Source organism: Amblyomma mixtum, chromosome 2 (assembly GCF_055824585.1).
Source record: "Amblyomma mixtum isolate Tamu chromosome 2, ASM5582458v1, whole genome shotgun sequence".
NCBI lineage: Eukaryota > Metazoa > Arthropoda > Arachnida > Ixodida > Ixodidae > Amblyomma > Amblyomma mixtum.
The window spans coordinates 81,266,345-81,294,114 of NC_143013.1; the positions used below are offsets into that span (position 1 = coordinate 81,266,345).

At 45.7% G+C, this 27,770-nt stretch overlaps 3 protein-coding genes across 3 annotated transcripts in view; 2 read left to right on the forward strand and 1 right to left on the reverse strand.

Annotated features, from left to right (window-relative positions):
* Window positions 1-955: 955 nt before the first annotated feature.
* Window positions 956-18,711, reverse strand: LOC149359884 (uncharacterized). The gene is made up of 7 exons (XM_089572017.1): window positions 18,590-18,711; window positions 17,216-17,323; window positions 16,281-16,348; window positions 15,759-15,935; window positions 7,799-7,948; window positions 3,177-3,263; window positions 956-1,208 (listed from the first exon to the last, which is right to left on the reverse strand). The coding sequence occupies exons 1-7, from the start codon at window positions 18,660-18,662 to the stop codon at window positions 1,068-1,070; spliced, it is 804 nt and encodes a 267-aa protein (XP_089428143.1). The 5' UTR covers window positions 18,663-18,711; the 3' UTR covers window positions 956-1,067.
* Window positions 6,151-27,770, forward strand: part of LOC149359885 (glutaredoxin-3-like) — an 82,948-nt gene continuing 61,328 nt past the window's right edge. Inside the window, exon 1 of the mRNA XM_089572019.1 lies at window positions 6,151-9,085. The gene's annotated coding sequence lies outside the window, so the exon portion shown is untranslated. The remainder of the gene's footprint in view (window positions 9,086-27,770) is intronic.
* On the forward strand, window positions 16,374-26,060 carry LOC149359886 (uncharacterized). Its single transcript, XM_089572021.1, has 5 exons — window positions 16,374-22,084; window positions 22,191-22,427; window positions 24,655-24,707; window positions 25,039-25,215; window positions 25,755-26,060. The coding sequence occupies exons 1-4, from the start codon at window positions 22,012-22,014 to the stop codon at window positions 25,168-25,170; spliced, it is 495 nt and encodes a 164-aa protein (XP_089428147.1). The 5' UTR covers window positions 16,374-22,011; the 3' UTR covers window positions 25,171-25,215; window positions 25,755-26,060.

Below are 27,770 nucleotides of genomic sequence, written 5' to 3' on the forward strand. Positions count from 1 at the left end.
TGGCTCTTCCGTTGCATGTATGTAGCCACCGACATAGCACCTTCTGCTTACGTGTGCGGTAATTAATATTGCCTTTCAGTGTGTTTAGTGCGCTTTATTTCTTACTGTTCCCGGGCTCTTACATGTTTTAAGCACGAAATAGCTCCCGTTCTCGGCAGACTGAGGCGAACATTATATGAGAGCCGTGGCGAACCGAGGGTGAACATGGCACCGAACTGTTCAGCAACCGGAACGCACAGAGACGAGGAGGCTTCATATGCGGTACTCTTGGACGCAATGCACCCAGGCATCCCACCCTGGTTTTTGTGCAGTATGCCGTGTGCAATTCATACGTGACGGGACACTTCTATGCATTAGTGTGTGCAGTATTTATTAGTACAAATATGCGGTGGTCACTCGCACATAGTGCTAATTCGAACTATGCCTGGACACACGCTTGCAAACAGCATTATCATATTTACTTTTTGCATATTTGTAAATAGTGTGTATAGCTCTACCCTGTCCTTTCTATCTGTTGCTTATTTCACCTTGCTACCTTCTCTCTGTCTATTTATTTTATTTCCACCGGCCACAGCTAGTATGCTGTTAGCAATTACCATGACCAGCACCATCTTTTCTTTCCATTTTTATTTGCCAACCGCTACCACCACTGGCCAAACCTGTGGCAACAGGGTCCTGTGAGTGAACATGATGCCGTACATGAAGTGAACTTTCGGAAACTTTCTGTCCAAAAAGAATGCAGCCTTTTCAGTTTGCTTTCCATTCCATAACATTTACAGGCTCGGATACTTTATTTTAGTTCTTTTTCGATGAAGCCTGTGGGGTTGTAGAAGGGGTACGTTCTCCCCGCTTAACTGCTGCTGACAATCCAAAGCCGCCGAACCGTGATAACAAGCACTACCGACCACGGTGGGCCATGCTCTGAAGGAAACACAGAAACAACAGTAGATGATACAAACAAGGCGTTTATTGCTACAATAACAATAACGCCAACTAGCAACAAAATATGTTAAGGAATCGAGGTCTTCCAACTTGCCATGTAAGTTACGTACAAATGTTAACCCACACTAGGGCATGGGAGAAGCTCCGAGGCCAGACGGGACGAGCTTGCAGAAGAATGTTCCATGAAGCCTCACCCCGCTGGTTGAGAGCGCCGCGCTGGAACATACGCACACGATGAGCTCCAGAGTCAAAGGGAGAGCCGTCTCCTGCGCATTTGCGGCAATCATGCCGTTCATGGCTCTAGTGTCGCTACAACACGGGCACCCCCCCCCCCCCCCCCCCCCCCTTGTTATGTAACTAGGGAGGACGCATTGCGCGTGGAGAGGCAAACCAGAGGGGACAGAGCAGAGCAAGTCCCCACAAGCCACAGCTTGCTAGAACAATTGGGACTTAATTGTATGCCTTCCTGTAAAAGCAGCCAGCCTGCATGTTCATCACTCTTTTCCTGTGTGAATATTTTCCCTTGGACTTTGGCCTGATCACTGTACAGTGGCTGCAACCAGTAGCTGCAACCAGGGTGGTTGTCAAAGTTTCTGCGGTCACGGCGGAAACTTTGCCCTCTGAATTTTAGCCTGGCCACACGAGGCTGGTGCAAGCGGTATTGGCGGTCAGTGTTCAGGTCTTGGTTCAGAGAACATAGCAATGTGAACTTGCTGATGTGGTGTCTGGTATTCGAACTCAGTAGTAGTTTTAACCTCTCTATCTAGCCTGGCCACAGGAGGTGGACTGCAGCGAGTGAAATTGGCAGCCACTGAACAGTTCTCGGTTCAGAGAAGTAGTTTTGGGATCCGGTTTGATGTTTGTTTCAGGCAGAGTGCCTCCTCAGCTAATTATATGCATATCTGTGTCTTTGAATATCTTTCGTTACAACAACCAAGTGTGAAGTTGAACAGCCTTTCTGAATTCCTTCATCTCGACTTATCCAGATGGTCCGACAAGGTTGTAACAACCTCCCCTCCCTCCTCTACTTGCTTTTACGTGAAGAGGCATGAGTGGCTGCAATGCTCGGAGCTCAGTCACTTGCACCATGCCGACTTAAGGCTACTGCGGAGCCTTCCGTTGTTGGATTCGGAGCGGTGGTGCGCATGAATTGTAGCGTTGAATTGACCAAGCTTTTTCATCGGCATGTCGTTTGCACTAATGGGTGTGCAGCTTGGTCGCTCTGAACTGCCACAGTGTTGTTTGGATCGCCGTGATTGGAACATCGTTCAATCACAGCATCTTGCATCGTTCCTGTATTGTAATCCCGAATAACCTCACCTTTAGTCCCTGCTCCGTGTGATCACGTCGGGCTACTTTATAGCATATCAACCGCGTTTATTAGAAGGTTTCAGCAATTTTAACCCTTGCAACCAGTGGTGTAGCCAGAAATATTTTTCAGGAGGTGTTTTTACTTAAAGCAAAGACGCTTTAAATAAAAAGCTGTTTTTATTTTTGCTATAGTTTAGGATCAATTGAGGACAATGCAAAGGATGAAAAAGCAGGCTGACTTGAAAAGGTATGTTTAATTGGGTGAACTGTGCCTAAAATTAAAAGGAGTGCTATATGTCGTCAATGGCAAAGAAAAGTGACTCTTTTCTGCAAAAACACGCTTGGGCAAGTTGGCAATCCATGATTGTAGACAGTGCGAAAAAGACTGGGACGTGGGAAAAACACGTGCCCATTTTTCTTCAGAGCGCTCATCTTTGTGTTCTTCCCACGTCCCCGTTTTTTCGCGCTGCCTACAATCAATCTTTTCTCCAATAACGTTCGGTTCTTGTTATAGAGCCGTGATAACGTACAGTCTTTGTCAGAAGTAACCAGGCTGCATGGTTTGCTTCTAGCTCGTACAGTGGAGCCCTTACAGCTTCCCTGAAGCTGAAATGGTCGTCAAAGGTAAGGACTGGGGGTCTTCTTACCTTCCAACACCTTTCGATCTTTAGGAAAGCCACAAGGGCTCCACTATACAAGCTAGAAGCAAACCATGCAGCCTGGTTACTTTTGACAAAGACTGTACATACATACATCAATCTTTTCGAGATTAAACAATCGAGAAAAAGGGGGGGGGGGGGGTGCGCACAGAACATTTTTGGTGTGTGTGGGGGTGGGGGGGGGGTTCTGAACATACCCCCTGTCAAAATATTTTAGATTTCCGGCTTTTTTAGATTTTCGTGGCATGTGCATGGTTGGCGTACGTCTTGGCACTGCTCCTGAGTGGACCTGGACCCATTGTTATCACCACGACGATGTTCCATGTCAGAGCGCCTTGTACTTGCTGTACACTGGAAAAGAGAGAAACAGAGCACATTTATACCGACCAGCCTGAAAATAAGAGTACTAACACCTTGTCTGAACCGTGGAATTCAGATCAGGAGAGCAAGCTGCCGGGCTAGTTGGTGCTGCCTTTTCTGAAGAAGTTAGCGCAAAAACGGACAAGGGACACAAAGAAAAGACACATAAGACATTCACGAGCACTCGTGAATGTCTTATGTGTACTTTCTTTCTGTCCCTTGTCCGTTTTTTGTGCTAACTTCTTCAGAAAATGGCATTCAGACTGCTATCAGCAGCAACCACAAAGGCCACCTTTTGTTGTCGGGTATGCCGTGCCCACGCTCACGCTATACATATTAATCCTGGCCAGATGCCACTCGATCACTGCACTACCTTCTGCGGAGGCCATTTCCACATGAGGTCCCCTGTTCGTGGGAGAGCTTGACTTTTGTTTTGACCTCTTTTGGCGGCCCTGGTTCAGTACGTGCTAGTCAAGGCAAACACCACACGGCTCAGAACTTGAAATGGCCATTCAAGTGCACATGAAAGACACGACATGTCTATGAAGTTTTAGCTCTCTCACCCGTTCTCTTGGTATTTTTGGTACATTCATCAACAGTTGAATTCTCATTGCACTGAGCAACGCGACGCATTTCCACAAAGTGAGCGGCCTGCAAATAGGATGCACGTGGCTTGTACGGACATCGCAAGAACTTCATCCGCATATTCCTAACAAGTTTACGTATTCTTTGAGTACAGGTGAACCTAATACAGCTTCTTCGGAAGCATTATTTTCTTTTCTGTATAATTAACTACTATGCACACTTAAGTCCATGCCGTGAGGGCAGTACAAGGTAGCAAAAACAGGAACTTCATGAAGAGCATGAGACCTCCCGTGGCCTCTCGTATTTATTTACGGGCGATGGCGAGAGGCGATGTGGGTACCACCCAGCCACATAGGAACGTTTCTTGAAGACAGCGTGCCTGAGACTACTAGTGCGCTAACGGGGGTATAAATGTTGTGGGACAAAAACCGAGTAAGTAGAGAGGGCAGTGCTGAGTGAAATGCAGTGCAAGATGCTACGCAAATTTGTGCACACGTGCGACTGCTACACTAACTATATACCAGGTGTTTTAGGGAAAACTTTCTACAATTCTCAGAAATAGGTTTTTGAGATAAAAATATGGCTTTTTCAGCATAGTATAACCAGTAGTAATACTTTGTTAGTAGTACCAGTTTGACAGATGCAGGAAAGCTGGTGAATTGTCTTAAGTAGTGAGGAGCTGGTTAACTCATTTCTGATAATTAACTTGTTAATTATCACAGCTAGGCAACTAGTTGCAAAAGAAATTTGTAGCCGGTCGTTAGTAATATCCATATCAGTTTCTAGAATTTCGAAAATGCAATTATCCTAGGCGCTGTGGCTGGACAAAATTTAACTATGTCTTGCCAAAATACATGCGCTTTCGAAAAGCATGCAGGTAAAGCAACCTTTCCAGTGCACTTATTTAATCAAAAAAGCCAAATTTTATCGAGCCACAGCGCCAAGGGTAATCGCGTTTGGAAATGCTAAAAACTGATCTGGCTATTACTAATGACCGGCTGCAAACCTTTAATTGCAACTATAGTTGGATACAACTTAAACAGCAGTTGCTAACACTGGGACGCGGTCTGCAGCGTCCTGTATTACTCCGCTGGCCAATCGCAACTGTTAACGAAATCAGCTTTTTAATGTTTATAGCCACCGCGGTGGCTCAGTGGTTATGGTGCTCGGCTGCTGACCTAAAAGACGCGGGTTCGATCCTGGCCGCGGCGGTTGAATTTCTTTGGAGGAGAAATTCTAGAAGCCCGTGTACTGTGCGATGTCAGTCCACGTTAAAGAACGCCAGGTGGTCGAAATTTCCGGAGCCCTCCACTACGGCGTCTCTCATAGCCTTAGTCGCTTTGGGACGTTAAACCCCCATAAGCCAAGCCATTTTTTAATGTTTGACTATATCAAACAATCCACGTTTCAAAACTCAAAGGTCATAATTTTTTTCTAGTGATAAGCTTCTTGTTTAGGTAACAAGAAACGTTTAAGAAGCGGACTAGTTTTTCGTCGTGAAGGAATTCTGTGCGCAGAGGCTGAATATGGGCGGAGCTTCACTGCAGACTTAAGTTGTATCCTACTATAGATGCCTAACTCTAATAGTTAGAATGTTAATTATTAAAAATTATTTGCCTAGCCTCCTAAAAGCACTTCACCAGTTTTCTGCTGTCTGCCGACACTCATAATACTAAGCTGAAAGAGCCATATTTTTACCTCAAAAAACCTAATTTTGAGAATTACTTAAAATCTTCCCTGAAACACCTGGCACAGCCATTGTAAGCAAGTTTCACCGCAATAGTGCTTGTACCTCAACTCAGTGGAATAAATCGGTTTTGATAAAAGAAAGGGCACAGTAACTGCATCAATCTCGGTGGGCACCTCAACCACGCCGTCACGAATGCATGAAGGAGAGAGGGAAAGGAGAAATTGATAGATGTACAGTCGTTTTCAAAAATACACGGCTTCTGTCCGCGGAGAAGCTGCGGGGTCGCACCGCGGCGCTGCTCTCTTCATCGGGTGCTCACTGCGAGAGTGTCCCGTGTGACGGCAGCCTTCGCTCTCATTCTCGCGCTTTCACGTACGTAATACGCCTGATCAAATCTATGTGCGGCTTTAGTGTTCGCGGGCCTCAGTGCGCGCCTTGTGCGCCGCTGGCCGTGCACACATCGAGGCGCGACAAACGTCTGTCATGAAAAGATGCTTCCGCTTTGTAGTGGCGAGGTCTTCTGTTAAAATTTCGCTTCGCATATATAATATCGTGGTGAAAGAGTGGTTTAAAATTTTTGTGCGAGACCACTCACACGTTCACCAACACCGACCAACAATCTTCTAACTTGGATCGTTCTTCTACCGCTGTCTAGGAACAGGGACGCCAAGTTACTTCAAAGTTACAGAGAAGCATAACCTGCGGCACCTGAAAATTTGGTCCAGTTGCCTCCGAATTCGACCGCTCACGATGCTGACCTACAAATCTGGCTTGGCCACCTCAAAGATTTGGCCCGGGCCACCCCCAAAATGTGACCCTGGCCGATTTGCATCGAAATCGATGTCTAGTTGATATAGTCAACCACGATGGTGACATCCAAACTTGGCCCTGGTCATTTCCAAATTTGGACCAGGCCACCCCCTAAATTTGATCTTGGCTGATTTGCTCCAAAATCGAACTCCAACCATATAACTGACCGTGCAAGGCACCCTGAGACTTACTTAATGTGCCCCGGTTATTTCCGAAAACTTTGCCCAGGCTAAATTTGGAGGTTACCGTCGTGTTTGCCATGGTCAACTATGGCTGGACATCGATTTGGATACTAATTGTCCAAAGTCAAATCTCGGCGGTGGGCCAAATTTTGGGAGGACCCGGGATAAATTTGCAAATCACTAGGGCGCGGTAAGTTGTCGCTAGACATTGCAATTTTGGTCCAAATCTGCCAAGGTCAAATTTTGAGGGTGGCCGGGGAAAATTGTTGCGGTGCCCAGGTCAAATTTTTAAATCGGCGTCATGTCAGGTGTGGTGGAATTCGGAGGCGGCCAGACCAAATTTCGAGGTAATTGTGTGTTATGCTTTCTCTAACTTTTAAGTAACTTGGCCATTCCTTTTGCAAGGCAACAACACAAGAATGTTCCAAGCCACAGGTTTCGTGGTCGGTGTTCGTGAGCGCGTGAGTGGTTTTGCACAAACATTTTTAACCCCGCTTTTGCCATCATGCGTACACGCTTTTGCCACAACTATACATGCATACATAAATTTGAACAGATAAATAAGACCTCGACAAAGCATCATATCTCAACGCTCCACGACGCTCCAACGCTCTAACAGCACGGCACAACGAAGGCATCTTTTCATGACACTCGCTTTTTGTGTGTCGAGGTGTGCACGGCGAGCGACTCACAAGGTGCGCAGAGACGCGCGAACAAGCACGCGTCCTATGCAGCGAGCGTCAGCGGCGAAGCCTACGAACGACGCACATAGTTCATCAGGCGTATTATATGAAGGATCATGTTCATCACTTGATATCTTCATACATTTCACGCAGTTCAAATGCTTCCTCATAAACTGTTAAGGCTGTATCTCGGGGCTAGTTATATTTGGAGCATTTCTCTATTGCCTGATTGATAGTGTGAGCATACGGTCTATTGTTGGGTAGGCTTTACGAAAGCCAGCGTTTTCCTTTGGTTGATGAAGTCTAAAGTTGCCCTGATTCTGTTAACGGTTACCTTTTTTAATGCCTTCTAGGCAACAAATAGTAAGATGATCGGTCTTTTCAATTTTTCAAATCCTTCTCATCCCTCTTTCATCATAAGTATACCTGCTAGTTATATTCATCTTAGCGAACCTATATATGACATAGTAAAAGAAGAAAAGCCGCATTTACGTGGTAGTAACTGAAGCGTGCAAGGTCCATTGATTGTTGAAGCAGCACGTTTCAAGGTATAAAAATGAGAGATTACATACGTACCTCCGTGCCGATTAGGGTGTGGTCACATTCTAACTGGCCGTGGAAGGGGTTCTCGATCTGATTCAGTTGACTATCCGGTGAGTTCACATTGACAACAAAATTGCCGTCTTCAATGGTTATGTTGACCGCTCCCGCCCTGGCCTCAGTCACCTGTTTCGGATGGAATTGCAGAAACCTAGTTCATGGCAGAACTGATCTACAAATTTTGCACATTAGAACACATAGAAACTTTGAAGACAGGCGCAAGGGGTGCGAAACTTCGTTTGGATGCCCGTCAGTGCAGAAATCTTGCATACTATTGGTCAACACCACAAATTAAAAAAAAAAAAAAGCTTTGCTTTGTCTGCCTTGGTTTTGGTGACTGTTAGCTTGCATAGTATGTCTTCTGTGTATTATTTCCAACAAAATCTGATAGGTTAAGCTGCCAAAGCATGTAGTGCTCAAGTGTGTAATTGAAACAGAATTTTTTTTTTTTGCCAGAACCACATTTCCTAAGCGTCTGAGAAAATTTTACTGTGATAGCTGATAGTCCATCAACTCCCAGGATTAAATTGGTTAGGAAGGACGCAACGATAGTCTCACTCACTGTGGACACCTTAACTGCGCCATGAAGGAAATGGATAGCCGGGAGTGGAAGATGGAACAATGAAAGAGGTGACGTTGGGGAGAGCCCCGGAATAATTTAGACCACCTGGGGTTCTTTACCATGCACTAACATCGCATATAGCACATGGTCACCTCGTGCGTTCCGACTCCATTCAAACGCATCCAGTGTGCTGAACCGGGCGAGATGTGTGGCGAAAGGGAGCGAAGTACTGTGTGGCGAGTACGGGGAATAATTCGGCTACTCAGCCGGAGTACCCGGTTTCGAACTCGACCACAGCAGCCACGTTTTTCATTTCCTGATAACCGGTCAGTACGGCAGTTAAATACCGTCGGCCGATTGTGCCGTTATCGTGCCTGTCCTTATCTGTCGCAGAGGGGCGTAGCTTGCACCAGCACCTGTTGTCATGTAGGCCAGCCTTCTGCATAGCATTCCCTGTGTGATTAGATACGAAGCAAGCCGTGGCAGGCTGATGTGCTGGCCCAGTGTTACTACGTGCTCGAGACCAGCAAAAGGAAGGAAGCGACGGGCCCATCAATACCCTGTACTTCGTGCGGCAGCATATGCTAAGCCAACGTAGGTGTCGCCGTAAGGACCCCAAATTGCGTCAAGACCCAGCAGTACGCGCCCCAGAAGCCGAAGCAAGGAGACGTTGGAAGCCCGCGTAAGCAGGAGCATCAAAGGTATTTCGCGCGCGCGCAAACCATGAATATGCAGAGGATGTCCACTAATGGTCCTAACGTCCAATGTCTATGTATGGTATCCTCTGCATATTGAGAGGACTATCGGATTCAGATATCAGTTAGTGGATATTCAGATGACATTCATACATGTTTTTCTTTCAGCACAGTGGAAGATTTGGAAATGTGCAAACAGCTTACCAGGAAACACATTAAAATTATGTTGCCTTTAGATTTTAATTTTTCTTGCTTTCGCAATCTGAAGTTTTCAGGAATGAATTATTTAAGCAGTCAGCAATTACATGCTTTGATTTTATTTTATGCAAGCAAATGCATGTGCAGTACGATTATTTGAAGAAACTTCTCAAGTTAGACTGAAAGCCACAAACGCCGCGAATTTCAAACCAGAACCGTAACTAGAACTCTATTGACATTAGGCAGCCCAACGGCCATGGGCATCATCATTAGCCGCGGCGGCCGCGAAGCGATGTTTTCTTGGTTCCTTTCAGCGTTCCTTTGCACATTTTATTTTTTCGCGTGTTCACATTTTCTTTGTTGTGGCGGCAAGCTTGTGCGCGGTGTACGCCGTCCTGTGCCAGCATTGTGCAGTGTACTGGGGGACTACGTGAAGGACGGCAATAATGGTGAGTTTTTGCACACTTTTCTTTCAAACAAGTGTTGGCAATTTCCTCACTGGCGTCCCAGAACCCTCCTCGCAGCGCCGCCTCTCCTCCTCCGCTCTTTTCTCCCTTCTCCTCTTTTGTTCTTTCACGGCTGTTGCGCTCTTCGGTCTATTCCTCCGGCGAGTCTGCCTCCGCGCACCGCCGCCGCGAATCTGCGCGTCTTCTGAACCGCGGCCTGGTCAGCGCGCCTCTCAATGTGCTGACGCATGAACACGTAGGTGGTGGTGGAAACGTTTATTGCCAATGATGTAAATCGTAGGGGGCGCCTGGTTTGCCGCAAAATTTTGCATGATTACGAGCATTGGTCTGGGTATCGGGCATGCAGCAGTATTGGGTATTGAGCAGCCCGGGTTTGTAGTTGTCGCCAATGTGCAGCCTGCGCTATGGTGAGGGACGGAGCGGGGGTGCGTATTCCCTTCTTTTGTCTCGGTAATACGAGAGAGTATCACGGAAGGAGACTAGGTAGTGCATTCCCTGCTCACGACAGTATGAGGCATTAAAGGCTTTCGCCTTAAAGCGATTCTGCTCGTATTGTCTTTCACAGCTGTTCTGCTCCTGGCGAGCTTCTAGGGCGGCCGGCTCGCGATTTTCGCGTTGCCCTTCGAGCCATTTGTGTGGCCGGCACGTTCCTCGCGCAAAGAAGGCGACTGCGCACGTACTTAAAATGGCGTTAAAGGGCGATTCACACGACGGTCCGTTCGCCCGCGGCCCGCGCACTACCTGACGCGCAGATTCGCGGCGGCGGTGCGCGGAGGCAGACTCGCCGGAGGAATAGACCGAAGAGCGCAACAGCCGTGAAAGAAAAAAAGAGGAGAAGGGAGAAAAGAGCGGAGGAGGAGAGGCGCCGCTGCGAGGATGGTTCTGGGACGCCAGTGAGGAAATTGCCCAAGTGTTAGTGTTCGTTTGTGCCATTGTGCAGTTTTCGTGCTGGCGATTTCACCAGCCGGTTTATCGGTTCGTGGAGTGCATAGATAGCTTAAAAATGCGTGGCCTTTAGTTAACTGGATTTGTCCCCGAAGCGGAGACATGGTATGTACAGTAGTGGCGCGGGAATGCCTGTGGCGGCCGCCTGGCATGCTATGACCCTCACTACAAAGGTAGACAGTTTCCAGTCTCCGGCGGCTCAAGAAGACAGTTTTGGCAGATCTTGTGTTGGTGTAAAATTTGCTAACAGGTCCCCTTTCGTTGCTGCTCTTCTCTTCAAAACTAAATGGGCTTTGTTTTAAGTCAAGCTCTTCTGTTCAAAGCTCTTCTGTTTAAATTTGCCTTTTGCGGTCTGACATTGCTTTTTCATCTTTGTGCTTTTAAAAAACCTTTGTGGGTTCTTTCTTACTTGTAATTTTCTCCTATTTCAGTTGTTGCTCACTTCATGATATTTGGTTCTTGACTATTTTTGTCTTTCAGCTTGTGGTTTCTATAACTTTTGCTGAAAATTTCTTGTTATTGCAGTGTGTCAATGCAAGTAGTGCTGTGAAAATTCTTGCTACTGTTCGTGTGCCCCAGTACGGGGTTACATTATATAAAATGAGAGTTGCAATTTGTAAACCTGTAATGCAACTGGGTGTGACCATTCTTCTCTCCTGTTCATTTTCAGGTATTTTGGAGAGCATGTTCAGAAAAGAGGCTGTCTGTATGTTGTCACTCACTAGCTGCATTTGCTCCATCAAGACAAAGAGCTGGTATGAAACTGTTTTTCGTGCTTCATTCTTGGGTTATTAGCCATGACCTATGGAAAGCAAATAGCTTTCACCAAATATATTCTAGTTTTTCATTTAAGACAGGCTAATTGCCAACTACTGCCACATCTTTCATCTTAACATAACACAAAAATTCAAGCAATCACGTTTCACTGGCCTAATTAACTCACTTTAGTTAAACCTTTTTTCTCACACGTCCCAACTTTGGTTCCGCAAATGCTTTCATGAAGCACAATTTATAATGTTCAGTAGTGATTAACACACATTTATAGCTTCTGGGTCTGGAAAGAGCTTTGATTTTAGACGTCTCCAAGGCATGTTTCTATGTTAAACTCCAGGTTTCTACAATAAGACTAAGGCACCTCAACAATGACTATTTGGTTTTCTACAGGGTCGCCGACTTTCTTTCTAACTGCACATCATTTGACTGTTAATGTAACCAACTCTTATGATGTTCCAATCCTTTCAGGCATGCCTCAAGGATGTACTTTAGCATGTTAACTCTTTCTGACCTGTATTAGCAGTTCATTTAGTGTTGTTTCTGCTTGTTTTTTGCTGCTGATTGTGTCATCTACTGCTTAATAACTGATGGTTCTGACACTGCATTACTTCAGACTGAATTCAGTAACACTGTGTAACGCTTTCTCTAGAATGTGGAGCTTTACTTTTGTTACAAATTTATGTGCATTTCTCATAACCAGGCACCCTGTTCTTGTTATTTTAAAAAATAGCTGCCTTGACTTTCTGCATATAAGTACTTTAGCATGCATTATACAACTTTTATCAAATATTTATGGAAGTCCAACTAGTATTGCTTAAGTAATATCAAAATCTAATTGCATGCTGATGCATTTAGAGAACAATTTTCACAATGGCAATGAAAAAGTATGTGCCAGCCCATTCCAGTTTTGTTCCCATCTGTGTTTCCTCATGCTGCATTCCCCGTTTATGATCTGCCAACCAGACTTATTACAATATCGACCATTCACGGCTCTTTTTTTCATGTGTGCTTTCATACTGAATGTGTCCTATCGTTCTGCATAGATGCTGTTTGATCGAACAAGATTTCTCAACACTGGCCGAGATAGGAGGAGTGGTAAAAAAATGGCTGCAGCATGCGTCCTGCAGGCGGAAGCAGCTGCAGAAAAGGTACGCAAAGAAATCTGAGGCAAGTTGATTCCCTTATACCTTTTGTGAGCTTGAGACTGTTTTTTTGTGTACAGTGATGACCAAAAGTGTGCTCGTCTGCATAGACCTGGCATACCCAAAGGTTACATTCCACACCTCGTGTTTATCCACTTTTATGGAGAAAGATACTTTTGATTTTTGTGAGCATTTGTGTGTACACTATTAGTTTTTTGGTTTGCTGCCTCATGTAGCCTAACATTTTTAGTCCCCTGGTACATAATTAGGTGCACTGCAAATTCACAAAGCTTGGAGCATAGTCTGCGTAGCTTAGATTGTTTCATTTAAGGCTAATTAATTGAGCAGATAGAACGCTTTGTATACAACTAAAAGAGCAAATATATTTCACAAAATCGTAAGCTTGGCATTGTGACCTCCAATGTTTTGGTGATAGATTTTGGCCCTATAACTGATGTCATTTGTTTTTCTCAGAATTCGGTTTGATTTGGTTCATGGGATTTAACGTCAAAAAGCAACTGGCTATGAGGGACGCTGTGTGGAGGGCTGTGGATAATTTCGACCACTCTGGGTTCTTTTTATCATGCACTGACATTGCTACACAGGCATCTTGCGTGCCTGTGTAGCACGCAAGGAGGCTACACAGGCACCTTGCATGCACACAGGCACAGCCTCCACAGCCGGGATCAAACCTTGGGTTGCCTGGCTCAGTAGACGAGTGCCCTAACCACTGACTGGTTAGAACCCATGCGCCCTTACATCACATCTGTCTTCAAAATGATTTGAAGATGCCTAGGGTGACAATTTCATAGATCTCGATTTTAAAAATTTTGTTTCCAATTTTTTAGCAGTTTCCATACCTAGAAAACGTTTGCCATTTGTGTTCTCTCTCCGCTGGAATGATAAGGACTGTTTTGAATCGAAGTTTGTTTTATGGGGTTTAACGTCCCAAAGCCACTCGGGCTATAAGGGACGCCGTAGTGAAGGGCTCCGGAAATTTTGACCACCGGGGGTTCTTTAACGTGCACTGACATCGCACAGCATACGATAAATGGCGCCTAAATGCAGTCACTTTCTGAAAAGTTCTGATTTAGTACAAATAGCACGTCATTGAAGGTTTTGATTCCTAGTTGCATTTGTATTCGCCTGTAGTGTCATTCTGGAGCTAATTTTTTCCAAGCAGAAACTGCTTTAGCATGCACGTTTTTCTCCACAAAGTGCATTATTTAGTTACTTGACTACTATTTAATACCATGTATTGTGCTCTATTATATTCACAGGCCACTCGAAATCAAGTGGGGACCTCTCCAGAGTAGTCGTCCGCCATTCCTCATTTTGCTTGGATTGTGCCTGCACCTTGGCTTTGTCACAGTGGTGGGGTACCTGACTTGGTAATAAAGATACATAAGAATAATGGTGGTCTTGCCCAGTGCTTTGTTATATTGACACAGCATCATTACATTCAGCGTAGAACACCCGGCACCTCCCTCCACAACCCACAAAAATATTGGATGAATATCTATTCAGCGTCCTTTAAATATCTCAGAGTGACCATATGTGGCCAAAATATGGACATTATATAAACATCCACTGTTATCAAAATGAAGCTCATATAGATATTCTATGGACATATGAACTTTCGAGAATATTATATGGACATCTGATGTTTTATAAATTATATTATATGGATATCCCCTGAACATTACTTGGTTGGCTGTTGTAAGCATTTCCGGGACAACCAGTTTGGTTACAGCTGATCTGCAGCGACTGCTGTGATTCCACAACCACCTAACGGCATTACCATGGGCTTATTGCCACAGTATGCTCCGTTATGTTTCGGTAGCCATGGAATCATTTTTGATGATGATGATGTCATCAGGCTTAATGTCTATGTACGACAGGGGATTGGCCAGGGTGCATAGTGGATACAAACGCGCTCATGTACAAGGGGTGGAGTTTTTGGATAATTTTGTGACTTAGACCAGAATTTGGACCAAAAAAATGCGGAAAAAAATAAAGCAATGAATTCTCATTCTAGCAGAAGAATCTACCTGATGTAATTATATAGTCATGATTATAATCGCACACTGGTTTCAGGGCATATCTCTTGGCGCCCGCCCCAAAGGAGAGGAGAATCTGAATGGATAGAGGAAGTCTGAGTCGAGCGAGGGGGATCTCCGAGTAACTTCTATGGAGAGCAGTGAACCACCGTCAGAAGAGGAAAAAGTGATCTATGGACTCAATTTCGCCATAAGACTCATAAAGGGTGGTCATAGATAAACCCGCTCGACGTAAATAAAGATTTAGCCGCGGTATTCTGCAGTCATTTTTTATCGATAAATGTCGCTTTCGATCTTCTTATTATTTAGCTAGTTTTACAGCGAAAGCTGTGATATCTTTGGTCAAGACATTTAGGGGTACAACGGCAGTCTTGTAACGCATTGTTTACGTGGACTCCACCGCCGCCTCAAAGCGCGACTGAGGTGTCCACTGACCCAGTGAGGCAGATGAGCGCCTTGCTTTTCCAGAGACCAACGGAGGGTTCAGATTGCGAATTAGACAACACTTGGAACTAGATTAATGTGTTCTGTGCAAGTGGGATCTGGAGTCTTAAGTGTTCCGGGAACACGCCGAGTATAAGACGCCAAAACAGGTCTTTGAAACGCCCAACGGGGCAACCGCCTGTGAAACGTCAAAACGGGACTCCTACTCCAGACCTCTCGGTCGCTAATGCCAGTCAGCGCTCACTAATGAATGCGCTGAACCTTAAAGTTTCGGTCTACTATTTTTTTTTAAATTAACATTCTACGTCACGGCAAATAATTTCCCAATCCAGGTTTGCCGATTTTAAAAGGTATCGCACGAGCGACTAATTCAACAGTAGGCATCAGCATCGGAGTCAGGGTATGCTTTGCCTTTGAATCTAATTATCTAAAATTTCTTGCATCGCAGAAAGTACGGCCAGAATAGATGGTATCAAAATTCGAATTAAAAGGAGGTATTTCCAGAGTACTGACATACCTGTGGCGAAGAACGCAACAATAAAAGCTGAAAATTTGTGCTAGCAAATAGAGTGTGCAGCCTTCGTTGATTATTGGAGCAGGACATATACGGTCACGCACACTCACAAATAAAAAAAGACTACGCACGCACCTCCGTGCCCGGCTTGGGACTCATTCCTCGAACGTCGCTGGGGCTGCTGTCGGGTTTCGAAAATCCACGTAAAATGTTCCCAATCTTACTCAGGTCAGTGTCCGTAGAGCACGCATTAAGCACAAAATCGCCATTTGTGATTGTGATGTTCACAGCTGTCGTCTGATCTTCAGCTACCTGTTTTGGAGAGAATCGTTATAGTTCATGACACAACCCTGCTACGCTCAGTTACACTACAACAGGTAGATATTCTGTAGTCAAACAGAAGGGATATAGAAGGCTTCAGTCTGATACTGTTTAGAGCAAATAGAGTAGATGTTGTGTAAAAGTTTTTCTTCCAAACTGAAAACGTTAGGTTATCGAGCTAGTGTTGTTCATGGGTATATTTTTGATGGGCGCCTTTATACGCAACCATAAGTTCCTGTACATTTGTGAAACAAAACCTTTTTTTCTCTGTTCTCCCGATGCTTTCACCTTTTCCCAATACCCTGTACGGAGCAAAGGCTGGAGAAATACCAGTACCTGCTTGATTACAGAGGAAGACAACCTTTCGGAAAACTCCGACTTGAGGCAGTCAAGCGGGAAGTCAACTGTAAGAAAAATAAACATTGTTATTTGGCTGTTTTGACGAACACGATCAATTTTTCACAAAGAACGTGAAAAAAAACGGCGCCCTAACGAACACCACACTTTTTAGAATGTGGAGGGGTTCGCATATCTTTACTTGTTACGGGACACGGTGCGGATGATAAAAAAAATATCGGATATGGGTGGACGAAATACCTGGTTGGTCTGAGTAAGCAGACCCTCATCAGTACATCATATCTGATTAGTGTGGACATTCTAGAACATATAGGTGGAGGTTTTGAAAACCGAGGGGTCGGAAGAGCACTGCCGTACACCCACAGCAGGTCCCCAAGAGCACCAGACGTCAATTTCTTTTGAGGCTAACATCTGTTTGCACTGACGAAAGACCAAGACTGGTGTTCCTCGGAAGCCGTAACTGTATAGCCATAGCTGAAATGTACCTATTGATCAGGCAAGACCAACGTGCGTGAACGTGAAAGACAATTGTCCCAACGTAAGAGGTTATTATAAGCAAATGACTAAACTACGGCCAATTAAGAATGAAGCATGTCCCTGTGCACATCGGCCACTGGCTGTCAGGTTTTCCGTTAACGGTGCGCGAAGATAGGATGCCCTTGGCATCATCACATGCCACGCCCTTAACTTAATAGAAACACCAAAGCAACTATAAAGAGGTGTTCACAGACGCACAAAATAGTAAAACAGGCTCGCAGTTGTGCTGCGCACTGAATGTATGTGCGCAGCCGTCGCAATGAAAATAACGTCCAGCGCTAATAAACTGAAAGCTCTTGCGTGGCATTTTGAGCATACTAGAAGCTCGTGTGCTAGCCAAAAAAAAAAAAAAAGGAACAGGTTGTACACAGACGTACCCCATGTACTGTCGACATCAGAGGGTGCCATATTCTGCTTCACTTTGCAATCCAGAGATGATGCGTCGAACATACAACATTGGGGTGAAATGCTTCTGCAACCTAAACCTGGAAGAATAACGAAACATCAGCACAACATGTGTCGGTCGCATCGAAACACATTACCTATTAGAGCAATGACATAGTTCTGTTTGCCTCAGCTTCTTCAAATCAAGCAACGCAATATACAACGTGAAGCTTTTACCACTGCAGTTCTAGAGCCCTGTATATACCAGACTTCCGTTTCGCAAAAGACAAAGCACGAGCAACGCTATGAACAGTCTGAGCCTGGAAGTTTCGGTATTTAACGAAACGGTAAAAACCCATCGACCACTAGACAAGCATAAAGAGTGGTACGCAACAAAGTGATACTATAGGCTGAAAGATACTCGACAACTGCTGCAGACCACAACAAAAAAGGGCGTCACACAACTATTTTCCTATGAGACGAAGCGATACTATAGCCAACCAATAACCGCCCAACGCATACATTCCGTTGAATAACACGGACAAGCTCGCATTGCAGGAAGTGATATGTCAGCGCTAACACCACCTAACGAGCGCTGCACAGTATAGTACAGAAAAAAAAGGACTGATAGAAACCTCTGAACGGGACGAAACTATATGTCAACCAGGCCACCCCCGATGAACACTTCGTATCACAGCACGACGAAACGCTCATTAAAAATCATGTGCGTGTGTGACGAACCGATATTGAGTGCAAACACGACCTAAGGCAGGAAAAGAACGCATTAATAAAAACCACTTGTACAACCAATATCAGTGTACCGGCATACGCACGCAGATAAGGCAGAGGTATACCAACAAAATGGCGCGCTCCCTGTCCGTTTCATGCAAAGAAGTCTTCCCCAGACATAAGATGGCGCCGTCCTTGCAACGCCACGAAATTGAGGCAGAATCATAAAGTCAGCAAAAAAAAAACACAAAAAAATAGAGAAACAAAAACAACGTGAGATTAGAGAGAAACATTCGACCGAACTCTCTCCCTGTTCAGGGCTGTTCGTTGGGGATCGTGGGTGTCTACGACTGCATGGCTGCCCGGTGACGTGGCCTACGGTCGAGCGCAGGGGTAGAGTTTTCGACACCCGCAACTGCTATTTTGAAAGTAGCAATGGTGCGCATGTGTGCTTTCTGCTCCGTGTACTGGTGCGAGATTCTTGGGCTGTGGGAAACTGCGCTGCGGAAAACGAGACACTCAAATAAGCTCGTATGTTCGGGCTATCGCACAGCTCTAAGCACCCGCCTCTCACCGTGCTTTTGAAAGCTGACACCGTAAGCGAGAGCGGATCGAAAAAGAATTGAAAAGGGACTCACCAGGACTAACATTTACGCCCTCGACGTTCCCAGAACCGCAGTGTTGCTTCGATGCGACGCAGTATTCAGCCATGTCGACGCGAGTCTAGCTTCGAAGTGTAGACCTCTTCGCAGGCAGTAGACGGCAGGGAATGGTGCGCACGCATGGCGCTTATATTCTCACCCATATCAGCCATCATCACGAGATCACGCAGCTACTGCATGGATTGTCATTTGCGTCATAGGTGAAAGGATCACATGCTTAATTACACTCGTGTACATATATGGTCAACAAAAGGCTCGCATGCAAGATAACGCCTCTCAACGAGGTAATTGCCTCGCGGGATATTGCTTCCGACCATTGTGTGACCATTGTGTGGATAAGGCCTCTCGCTGATAATCATCGCGGGGCTCTTGATGGCATTTCGGTTCGTCGCATGCCGGTTTGCACCGAAAGCGGTCCCCGCTGTGTCGACCACCGCATGGAAGTTTGACTTCTGGTCGCGTAATGGTTAAGCGTGTACCGCTGCGATGAATACGGGTCCACCACTCAGTATAGCGTCACCAATCATCGTGACTCGAATTAACGAAAAATTGCGCGATCTGCCCGACGAAGACAAAAAAAAAAGAGAACATAATTATGTCAAATCTGCATGGTGTAGCAAAAATAGGGGGGACACTTAAAATGACCCTGAAATGATTTCGGTGAACATATTCTAGTGCAGCATATCTGCAGAGGTGGTCTTTGTGCACGTGGGTAATCCATTAAAATTTGAAAGCTCTGCGTGGACCCTATATAATATAGAAATATTCTTTTAAAAAATCGTTGCTCTCAGTAGATTGCAACCGATTAGGGCGACACTTCACCTCCGCGCGTCTTCAACCCGGTGACGTCAGTGGGCAGACTTGAAGCCGAACGAAAAAAGCTCGCCAACGCGCACACATCCCCCCTCTAGCAACCATACCAGAGGCGCTGACTATATTTCTTAAAAACGGAGTAAATAATTTATTCCCGCCAAAGGAAGTTTCCTCCGGGTGCAAAGGGAGTATTTATCTCTTCCTTCAAGGACTTTGTACGGGGTGCTGAGGGAATATTTGTCATTCCCACTGGGAGGTTTTAAAGGTAGCCCTTGGAAAATTATTTTACAACATTTCTGTCTTCATGGGGAAATTACGGGAGTTTATTTTACATAGGAAGGTAGACAGGAGCTTGGGACATTCGATTTGGCGGGCCGGTGTTCCACCGCTGCTGCTCCTGGAATTTTTCCCGCACTAACGACACGACCGAGACGAGGAGTGGCTTTCCCTGAATGCACCAACCACCACACGCACTGAACGCCGCCGCCGCCAAGCTACAAGCCACTGCTGGAACGTCTGAATCTTTTGAGGATCATTTCTGAACATTCATTCATTCATGCATTCATTCATTTAAAATTCATTCATTTTGAGTAGCTGGCCAGATATTCATTTTTCCGGCCAACCTCTCTGCCTTTCCCGTCAATAAATCCTCCTTCTCCTCTGCCTAAAAATTAAATTTTCGTCTTGTGTATACGTATAGGAACATAGTGGTAGGCTTATTACAATGCAAAACACAGCGGTTACTTATGCTAAATTTCTAGTATGGTTGGAAATTATCATTTGCCAGGTGAGCAATACCTTAGGGATCAGGTGGTCACACTGACACAGAAAAATAACGTTATGGGCGATGCATGAGCCCTGCTTCCATGAGTGCATCGAAAACATATGCTACAAGGTACGTACTGCTTTCAGAAATGTTTAGAGCGCTCCCGAGCGCACATGAACGTGAAAATATGAAACTTCATTTTCATTGGCATGTATTTTTAAAACAGCGATACCCAGCAGTCAGCTTTGGCAGGAGGTGCCGGACGGAAGTGCGACGCGTTTAAACAAAACTTGCCGGGATATTTGTCTCGCTTCACACCGTACCTATCGAGGCGCTCGTTCGTTAACAGTTGGCGGGGGCTTTGGAGAAAAGTTTTACAAAGTATGCAACGTCATTTAGAAGCTATCTTTTTTAAATCGTCACGATGAATGTGTGGTCAATGCGTGCATGCTCCCAAAAGGCGCTTCATCTGCACGGTGTTGCACAAACTTCTCAAACTCAAGTCCGACGTGCTGCTAGTTCTGCCGCGTGTGCCAGATTTACTCGCTAATGCAATCATTCAAATTAGACAACCTACACAGCTATACGTGAAAAGTTCACAAACGGCGCGATGAAAGCGAAACACGTACCACAGCAGACGACAGCGTAGACCACGGCGTAGACAAACTCTAGAACGCCTCCTAGGATGTTTGTAAACACTGGTTGCTGTTCCCACCTTTATTCAGAAAAAAAAAAGCCCTAGCTATACTAAAAGTACCTTCTTTGTCAACAGAAACTGGCAATCTTGCGAATCACACCACAACGCACGCTACTTGCTTGCTGCTTTTCTTTTATTTTTCAACGCAGTAAAGGCAGCGCGACAAACGCAGCCGATGTGGGAAGTTGGTTGCTAGGAGCAAGTTTTATTGCAGCAAAATATTTTCTAAACGAAGCGTTTTAGTTTATAAATAATTCCAATAGGTTTTAACAAACAAGTGGGGCGTAACTTTTGTTTTCTTAATACTTTGTTTTAAAGTGACGTTACCGGAACTTACGCTGCTGCAGTTTAGGGTGAACTGAAAGGCCGCCGCCGCTCCGAACGGCTGCTGCGGGCGAAACCACCCTCCGCTATAGTGTACCTCCGCATGGCCCGATGAGCTGTTTCAAGAAATCCGGAGTAGGATGTCAGCCTCAAACGTTGTTTTGCAATCACCGTGCAGATTTTCTCTCGACTCAAGCTGTACAGAAATAGGTTCTAATGATTGTTTTCTTTTTTTTTTTTTGCCTTCGTCTGGCAGATCGTGTAATTCTCCGTTAATTAAGAATCACGATGATTGGTGACACTACTGAGTGGTGGAGCCGTATCCATCGAAGGGGTACACGCTTAACCATTGCGCGACCAAAAGTCAAGCTTCCATGCGATGGTGGACAGAGCGAGGACCTCCACCACCGCGACAGTGTAAACCGGCATGCGGCGAATGGAAATGCGATTAGGTGTCCCGCGATGGTTATCAAACAAAGGCACGGTGTTAGACGTCATACAATGGTCGAAAGCAATATCCTGGGAATCAATCAATTTTGCGTCCAGGCATTATCTCGCTTCAGAGGGTATCGTTGAGCGTATGCTAGTGTTGCACTTTGGATCCAGAGGAAGGAAAGGGCAGTGCGCGTGATCCATCGACGTTGATATGAAGCGCATGCTATAGCAACGTGATTCCATGCCCATGTGCACGTGGATTTTTTATACGGATGGGTATATAAGCGCTGCGGATCTGCGCTTAGTTCCCCGTCGTCCACTGCAGCGAAGAGGCGTACTCTCCGAATCTCAACTCTCGTCGACATGGCTGAATTTGACGTCGCATCAGTGGGACGCTACGGTTGTCGGAACATCGAGGGCAGAAGCATTAGTCCCGGTGGGTTCATTTTCAATGTCCTCTCGCGTACGGCGTTAGCGCTCAAAATAACGGTAACCCCACGACCGGAACGTTTGCGCTAACTTGAGTGTCCCATTTTTTGCAGCGAGTTTTCCACAGCCCAACCACGCCGCACGCGGACACAGCGCAGAGCAGGCGCCGACGCATCATTGTACTTTCGTAAATGAAAGGCGAGCTCGCCCTGAACTCCACCCATGCGCTCGTCCATCGAGCGCATCACCAAATGACTGGGCGCTACTTGCAGACACAGTGGCTGCCGGTAAGACGACTTCGACACGACGATACGGCTCATGGAACGTCCAACTTGAAGTAATCAGACCCGGTGAGGCCCTTTCCGTTTGCGTATGTTGCCGGTCTAGCGGACAATTCGACTGTCCTTGTCTTGCGTGTGCTTGTGCGCGTGTGCTTGTGTGCGTGTGTGTGTGCGCGTGTGCGCTTGAGCGCTTGTGTGTGTGCGCTTGTGTGTGTGTGCGCTTGTGTGTGTGTGCGCTTGTGTGTGTGTGTGTGTGTGCGCTTGTGTGTGTGTGTGTGTGCGCTTGTGTGTGTGTGTGTGTGCGCTTGTGTGTGTGTGTGTGTGCGCTTGTGTGTGTGTGTGCGCGCTTGTGTGTGCGTGTGTGCGCGCGCTTGTGTGTGTGTGTGTGTGCGTGTGCGCGCGTGCGCCATTTTTCTAGAGTTTGTAAAACGTTGCTAATATTACCACGTATCATTGTAGTGTCCGTTCGTTCGCGCTCAAGGCCGCAGGAAAGGGTTGTGATCATTTTTGTTTGTGACGCCAGAAGCGACCGGACTAATCTCCATTGATCGCAGCCATGAAGAGCTGCATCTACGTGTTTCCAGATTACTGTAGATGATCTTGTCCTGTTATCTCGAAGTTTATTTGCCGGCTTTAAATTAAGCGATGCCGCGAGCGGCGGGCATTAGTAGTTCGACGACTGACGAGCACGTTTGTTGCTTACGCCGCCGTCGAGTGTGTCTCAGTTCTTTTGCGGGCGCAAGTCAGCCCAAAATAAAGAGCTTCGTTTGCAAGTTTTGCTGCTGTCTTCCTCACCGCTGCACTGCCGTCACTACAACGTGACAATGTAAACTCTAGAGTAACGCTTTCCGAAATTTAGTTAAACATTTAATCAACATATGTAAAGTAACTGTCACTAAGTTGGTGCAGTAACCCTGCAGGACCAGACTAGCTAACTTCAATCAACGCTTTGCAAGCAGCTAGGGGGACAAGCACTACAGTGCACCTCAAATAATACATGAAGCCAACATACTCACTTTCTAACGAACAGCATGGCTTCAAGTTTATATAGCCAGTCGTGAAGGATGCCGCAAGTGACATAGGTCGACAGGCAACATGCAAGTTTTCTAATTAAATTTTTGGGTTGTGCGCGCAGTGTAGGGAGGCACCATTTCATATTTTAGTGCAAAATTCTGCTGGTCGAAAAACAAACATCATTAGTGCAGAAACAGCGCGAAAAGTTCTGAGACACAGTGCTTCGAAATACTGGCAATGTTGTTTTGCGGTTATGACTTCAACATGTAATGAAATGTTGTTTTATAGTTATGAGCTGAGCGTTAAAATAACGAGCAGAGCATTAGTGGTCTATAGACAGTCTATAGACTTCTTATAGACTCTATTGCCTTCCTATAGATATTTCTTTTCGTCTATATATAGACTGTCTATAGACAAAAGTCTACTAAAAGTGTATGGCCATAATTCTATAGATTGTCTATAGACTGTCTATAGCATTCTTATTGCCTACAGACTGTTCTCTACGATTTGTCTATAGACAGCCTATAGACTTCAGACAAATCTATAGACAGTCTATAGATTGTCTAAAGATTTTTTTTAAGGGTTAGCATAATGTTTGTTTTGTGCGCTAACCTAATGTTTACCACGCAACATTTAACGCTCATTCTTAATTTCACACGATTAGCATAACTTTACAGCTTAATATTTAACGTTAGTGCAACTTGCGCAACAATAACATTTCTGCAATGCTCGGTGCTACCTCGCGCCCCACCCCACCGAAGCGTACAACACCGCATACCACTCGGTCTTACTTTCAGAGCCTCGCCATTGCGTTGGCTGCATCTCATCCCACATCCAAAACAATTATTTCCGACTCGCGAGGGGCCTGTCGGAACGTCGAGAAGGGCTGGGAGCAGGGCTGGGATTTCAATCTAAAGGACACTTAAGAATTACTGAAATACCTTTTCACGGTACCGCACGCATTCACTGTTTTTGGAAAAAGTGCTTTGGTTAAGCAATCGTGCACACACTCCTTGTTCATATGTACAGTCTTTGTCAAAAGTAACCAGGCTGCATGGTTTGCTTCTAGCTCGTACAGTGGAGCCCTTACAGCTTCCCGGAAGCTGAAATGGTCATTAAAGGTAAGGACTGGGGGTCTTCTTACCTTCCAACAACTTTTGGTTTTTAGGAAAGTCACAAGGGTTCCACTATACAAGCTAGAAGCAAACCATGCAGCCTGGTTACTTTTGACAAAGACTGTACGTCCATATAGCGACACAACACGTTCGCTGTTTTTGTGCAGTTGCGTTTCCATCTGGCAGTCCTGGGCCCCAGGCCGCCCGAACCAGCAGCCAGGTATGTTTCTCTGGAATCACCTATCCGTCTACATGATGCAGCTCCCTATATGTATGTAACCGGCAGCGATTAACTGAGTGGCGCTTTGGGCTCAAGTGCCTAATAAAAGCAGAGAAATACGAAGGGGGGGCTACTCCGCTGCGGAACCGGACATAGCTGCATTTATGGGGAGTAATTAAACTCATAATAATTTGCAGTACTTATCTTTACTGCTTCAGATTTCACCAAAAACATGCCGTTTAACTCCAATGCATCCGCAATATTTCGTTATACCTCTTCAGTGCACCGCATTATTGCACGTGTTAAGCTCTTGCTCGTATATCCCCAACAGGGTGCTGAAGGTGGGACCAGCGCAGCAGCTGCCATCAACATCGTCATCACTCGTGGCAACTTCATATACAATTTAAACTCGACTCGCCGTCTGGGCTCTCCGCCACGTGATTGTGCTGAACGTGACTGCTGACCGATTGGAGAGCATCTTCCCAGAAGTTTGGGATCTGATACAGAGGTGAATGGTGGCAATCTCTTAATGCAAGGTTTTTTTCTTTTCCTCTTCAGTTTGATGGAGACATGACACATCGAGAAATGTGAGGCTACATAGGACAATGGCTTCAATTATAAATGCAAAAGATAGCATGTCATGGCGGCTTTGTTTCTGGTGGTCTGTCAAGACTTCTCAGGGCCGTGAATGCAGTGCTGTCAGCGAACAGTGGGTTTACTATATGTGAATTGCATATAGAGTCCTTGATGAATGAAGCCTTAGAGGAATTCATAAATGCACGGTTAGAACCAAAGAAAAACCCACAAATGAAGCTGATGAGAAGTGACATATAGATTCCCTTTCACCTGGAGTGGGTGAGAGGCAGTTTTTAGTCACCTGTAGTAATTTGTTCGAGTTTGCCTGACTCATATGCAACAAACTTAGTGACTGCTCCTCATTGGAGGTAGGAATCTCGATACAAATCCAAAAATTGTGTTAAAGGGGTCGGAGTTTATGTTTGCGCAATTTTTTTAACAAATAATTCCTTCCTTCTTTATCTCTTTCAGGGCGCAGGATATTCACGACAGTGACAATGCACGAGACCAGATGAAAGAAAAAACCACGCCAGCGTTGTTGTAGTGGAGCTCGACGACCATGGACAGTTTCTTGCCATCATACAAGCTTGGAACCTGCTTAAAGTACGAAGACACGGATGAAGTACACAGGAGAATCGCAGGACGTAAACTGGTTCTTTACTGCAGGATGAGAAGCTTGTCAAGCAACAAAATGTGGGGCGGTAACAGCTTTTTTCAACTGAAACCCAAACAGTTCCTGGAACCAGTGCCTAACAATAAACGAGCAGTGATCGGGCATCTCTGGATTGCATGTAATTAAGAATAACTTCTGTTTGGGCGAGCTGGTGCATACTGTTGTAGGTACGAACTGAGCACAAAAGACACACACAGGAAAAAACACGAGGGAGACTGAAAGAGCGCAAACTTCTTCTTGTCAGTTTTGGTCAAATGTCTAGGGTGTTCCCCTAATGTGGAGTAAGTTTGTAATAAGGGAGTAATTATTCATGGGCATCCTCCCAAGCGCAGCCATACGGCTACAAATAAAAGCTGTACACCTCCCTCGGAAACATCGTATTATTTGCCTGGTCCGTGGTTCAAGCCCGGGACCACCGCTTCACCGGAGCAGACGCTCTACTAACTGAGCTAACCGGGACGGCTAGTATATGCTATAGGCCGAGAGTGAATCGATCAATAACTCTCGAAGTGAGAGCAGTGTTGGTGGTAGGAAAGCTGTATAGCTTTGCATTGTAGCCGTATAGCTGCTCTTGGGTGGATTCCAATGAATATTTACTCCCTTAACACGTGTTTACTAAACTTTGGAGGATTCCCCTAAAGGTTTGGCCTACACTGTTCCCACTTCGAGTTATTGATCAATTCGCTGTCGCCCTAGCATATGCTAGCCGTGCTGGTTTGCTCACTTGGTAGAGCGACTGCTCCGGTGAAATGGTGGTCCCAGCTCGAACCACGGACCGGCAGGATTTTTTTTTTTAAGTACGAAGTTTCTGTAGAAGCTATAGTATATAGCAATCCTCTGTAGACATATGGCTGCGCTTGGGCGGATGCCAATAAGTGATTCCTTCCTTGTTACAGATCTCTAGTAAGCGTAACAAAAAAGCTCGGTGCCAGGGCGACGTTTCAATGGAATATTTCTCGAAGAAAAGCTTTCGGTGTTGCGGTTACTGAAGTCGACCTAAGCGCTGTTTAGCTGTTTACTCGGAAGTGTCCTGTGAGACAAAATATAAATGTGCAAAAATTTTGCTCATGGCCGCAGCCCTAAAATTCGGACGGCGTAGCCCGTTTCTAGGCTCGCGAAAACACTCCGCTCAGCAGGATGACAAGCTCTACAAAACCTATATGCCCCGCGCGCAGAAATGTTCAGCTTTCAGCGTGGTAATATCCCCACTATATGAAATCTAGGCCTTTCATGGTAACTCTCGAACATCGATCAAGATACTCACTGAGCATGCATCATGACCCATGCGGTATCCGGCATGTGCACTGACGACGAACTTCGGCGGGACTGTACGGATGATTGCCACGCAGATATGTGCGTTTGTGAGTGTCTCCTGTACGTATACTATAGTATGTGTTCTGAAGCGCGCCATACCGTCGACCAAAGGGCGACTCTCCACTTTTATTGGTTTATTAGGGTTTAACGTCCCAACGCGACTCAGGCTATGAGGGGCGCCGTAGTGAAGGGCTCCGGAAGTTTAGACCACCTGGGGTTCTTTAACGTGCACTGACATCGCACAAGGCACAACTATGCCACCTTGCTGATAGAGCGGTTGGCTCATTTCGGCTTTCGAGGAACCTTACATGTGATGCGTTTGCAGATCATCCAGGACGAATTAATTTCTTCATTTTTACTTTGAAGACGACGTTGAGGAAGGATCAGGGTTAACTTAGACCAGCTTGGGTTCCTTAACGAGCAACGAAATACCAATATACCAGCGCTTTTGTGCCTCGTGCACTTCGTGTTGCACGATACGCGACCCTGTGCCTGGTAGC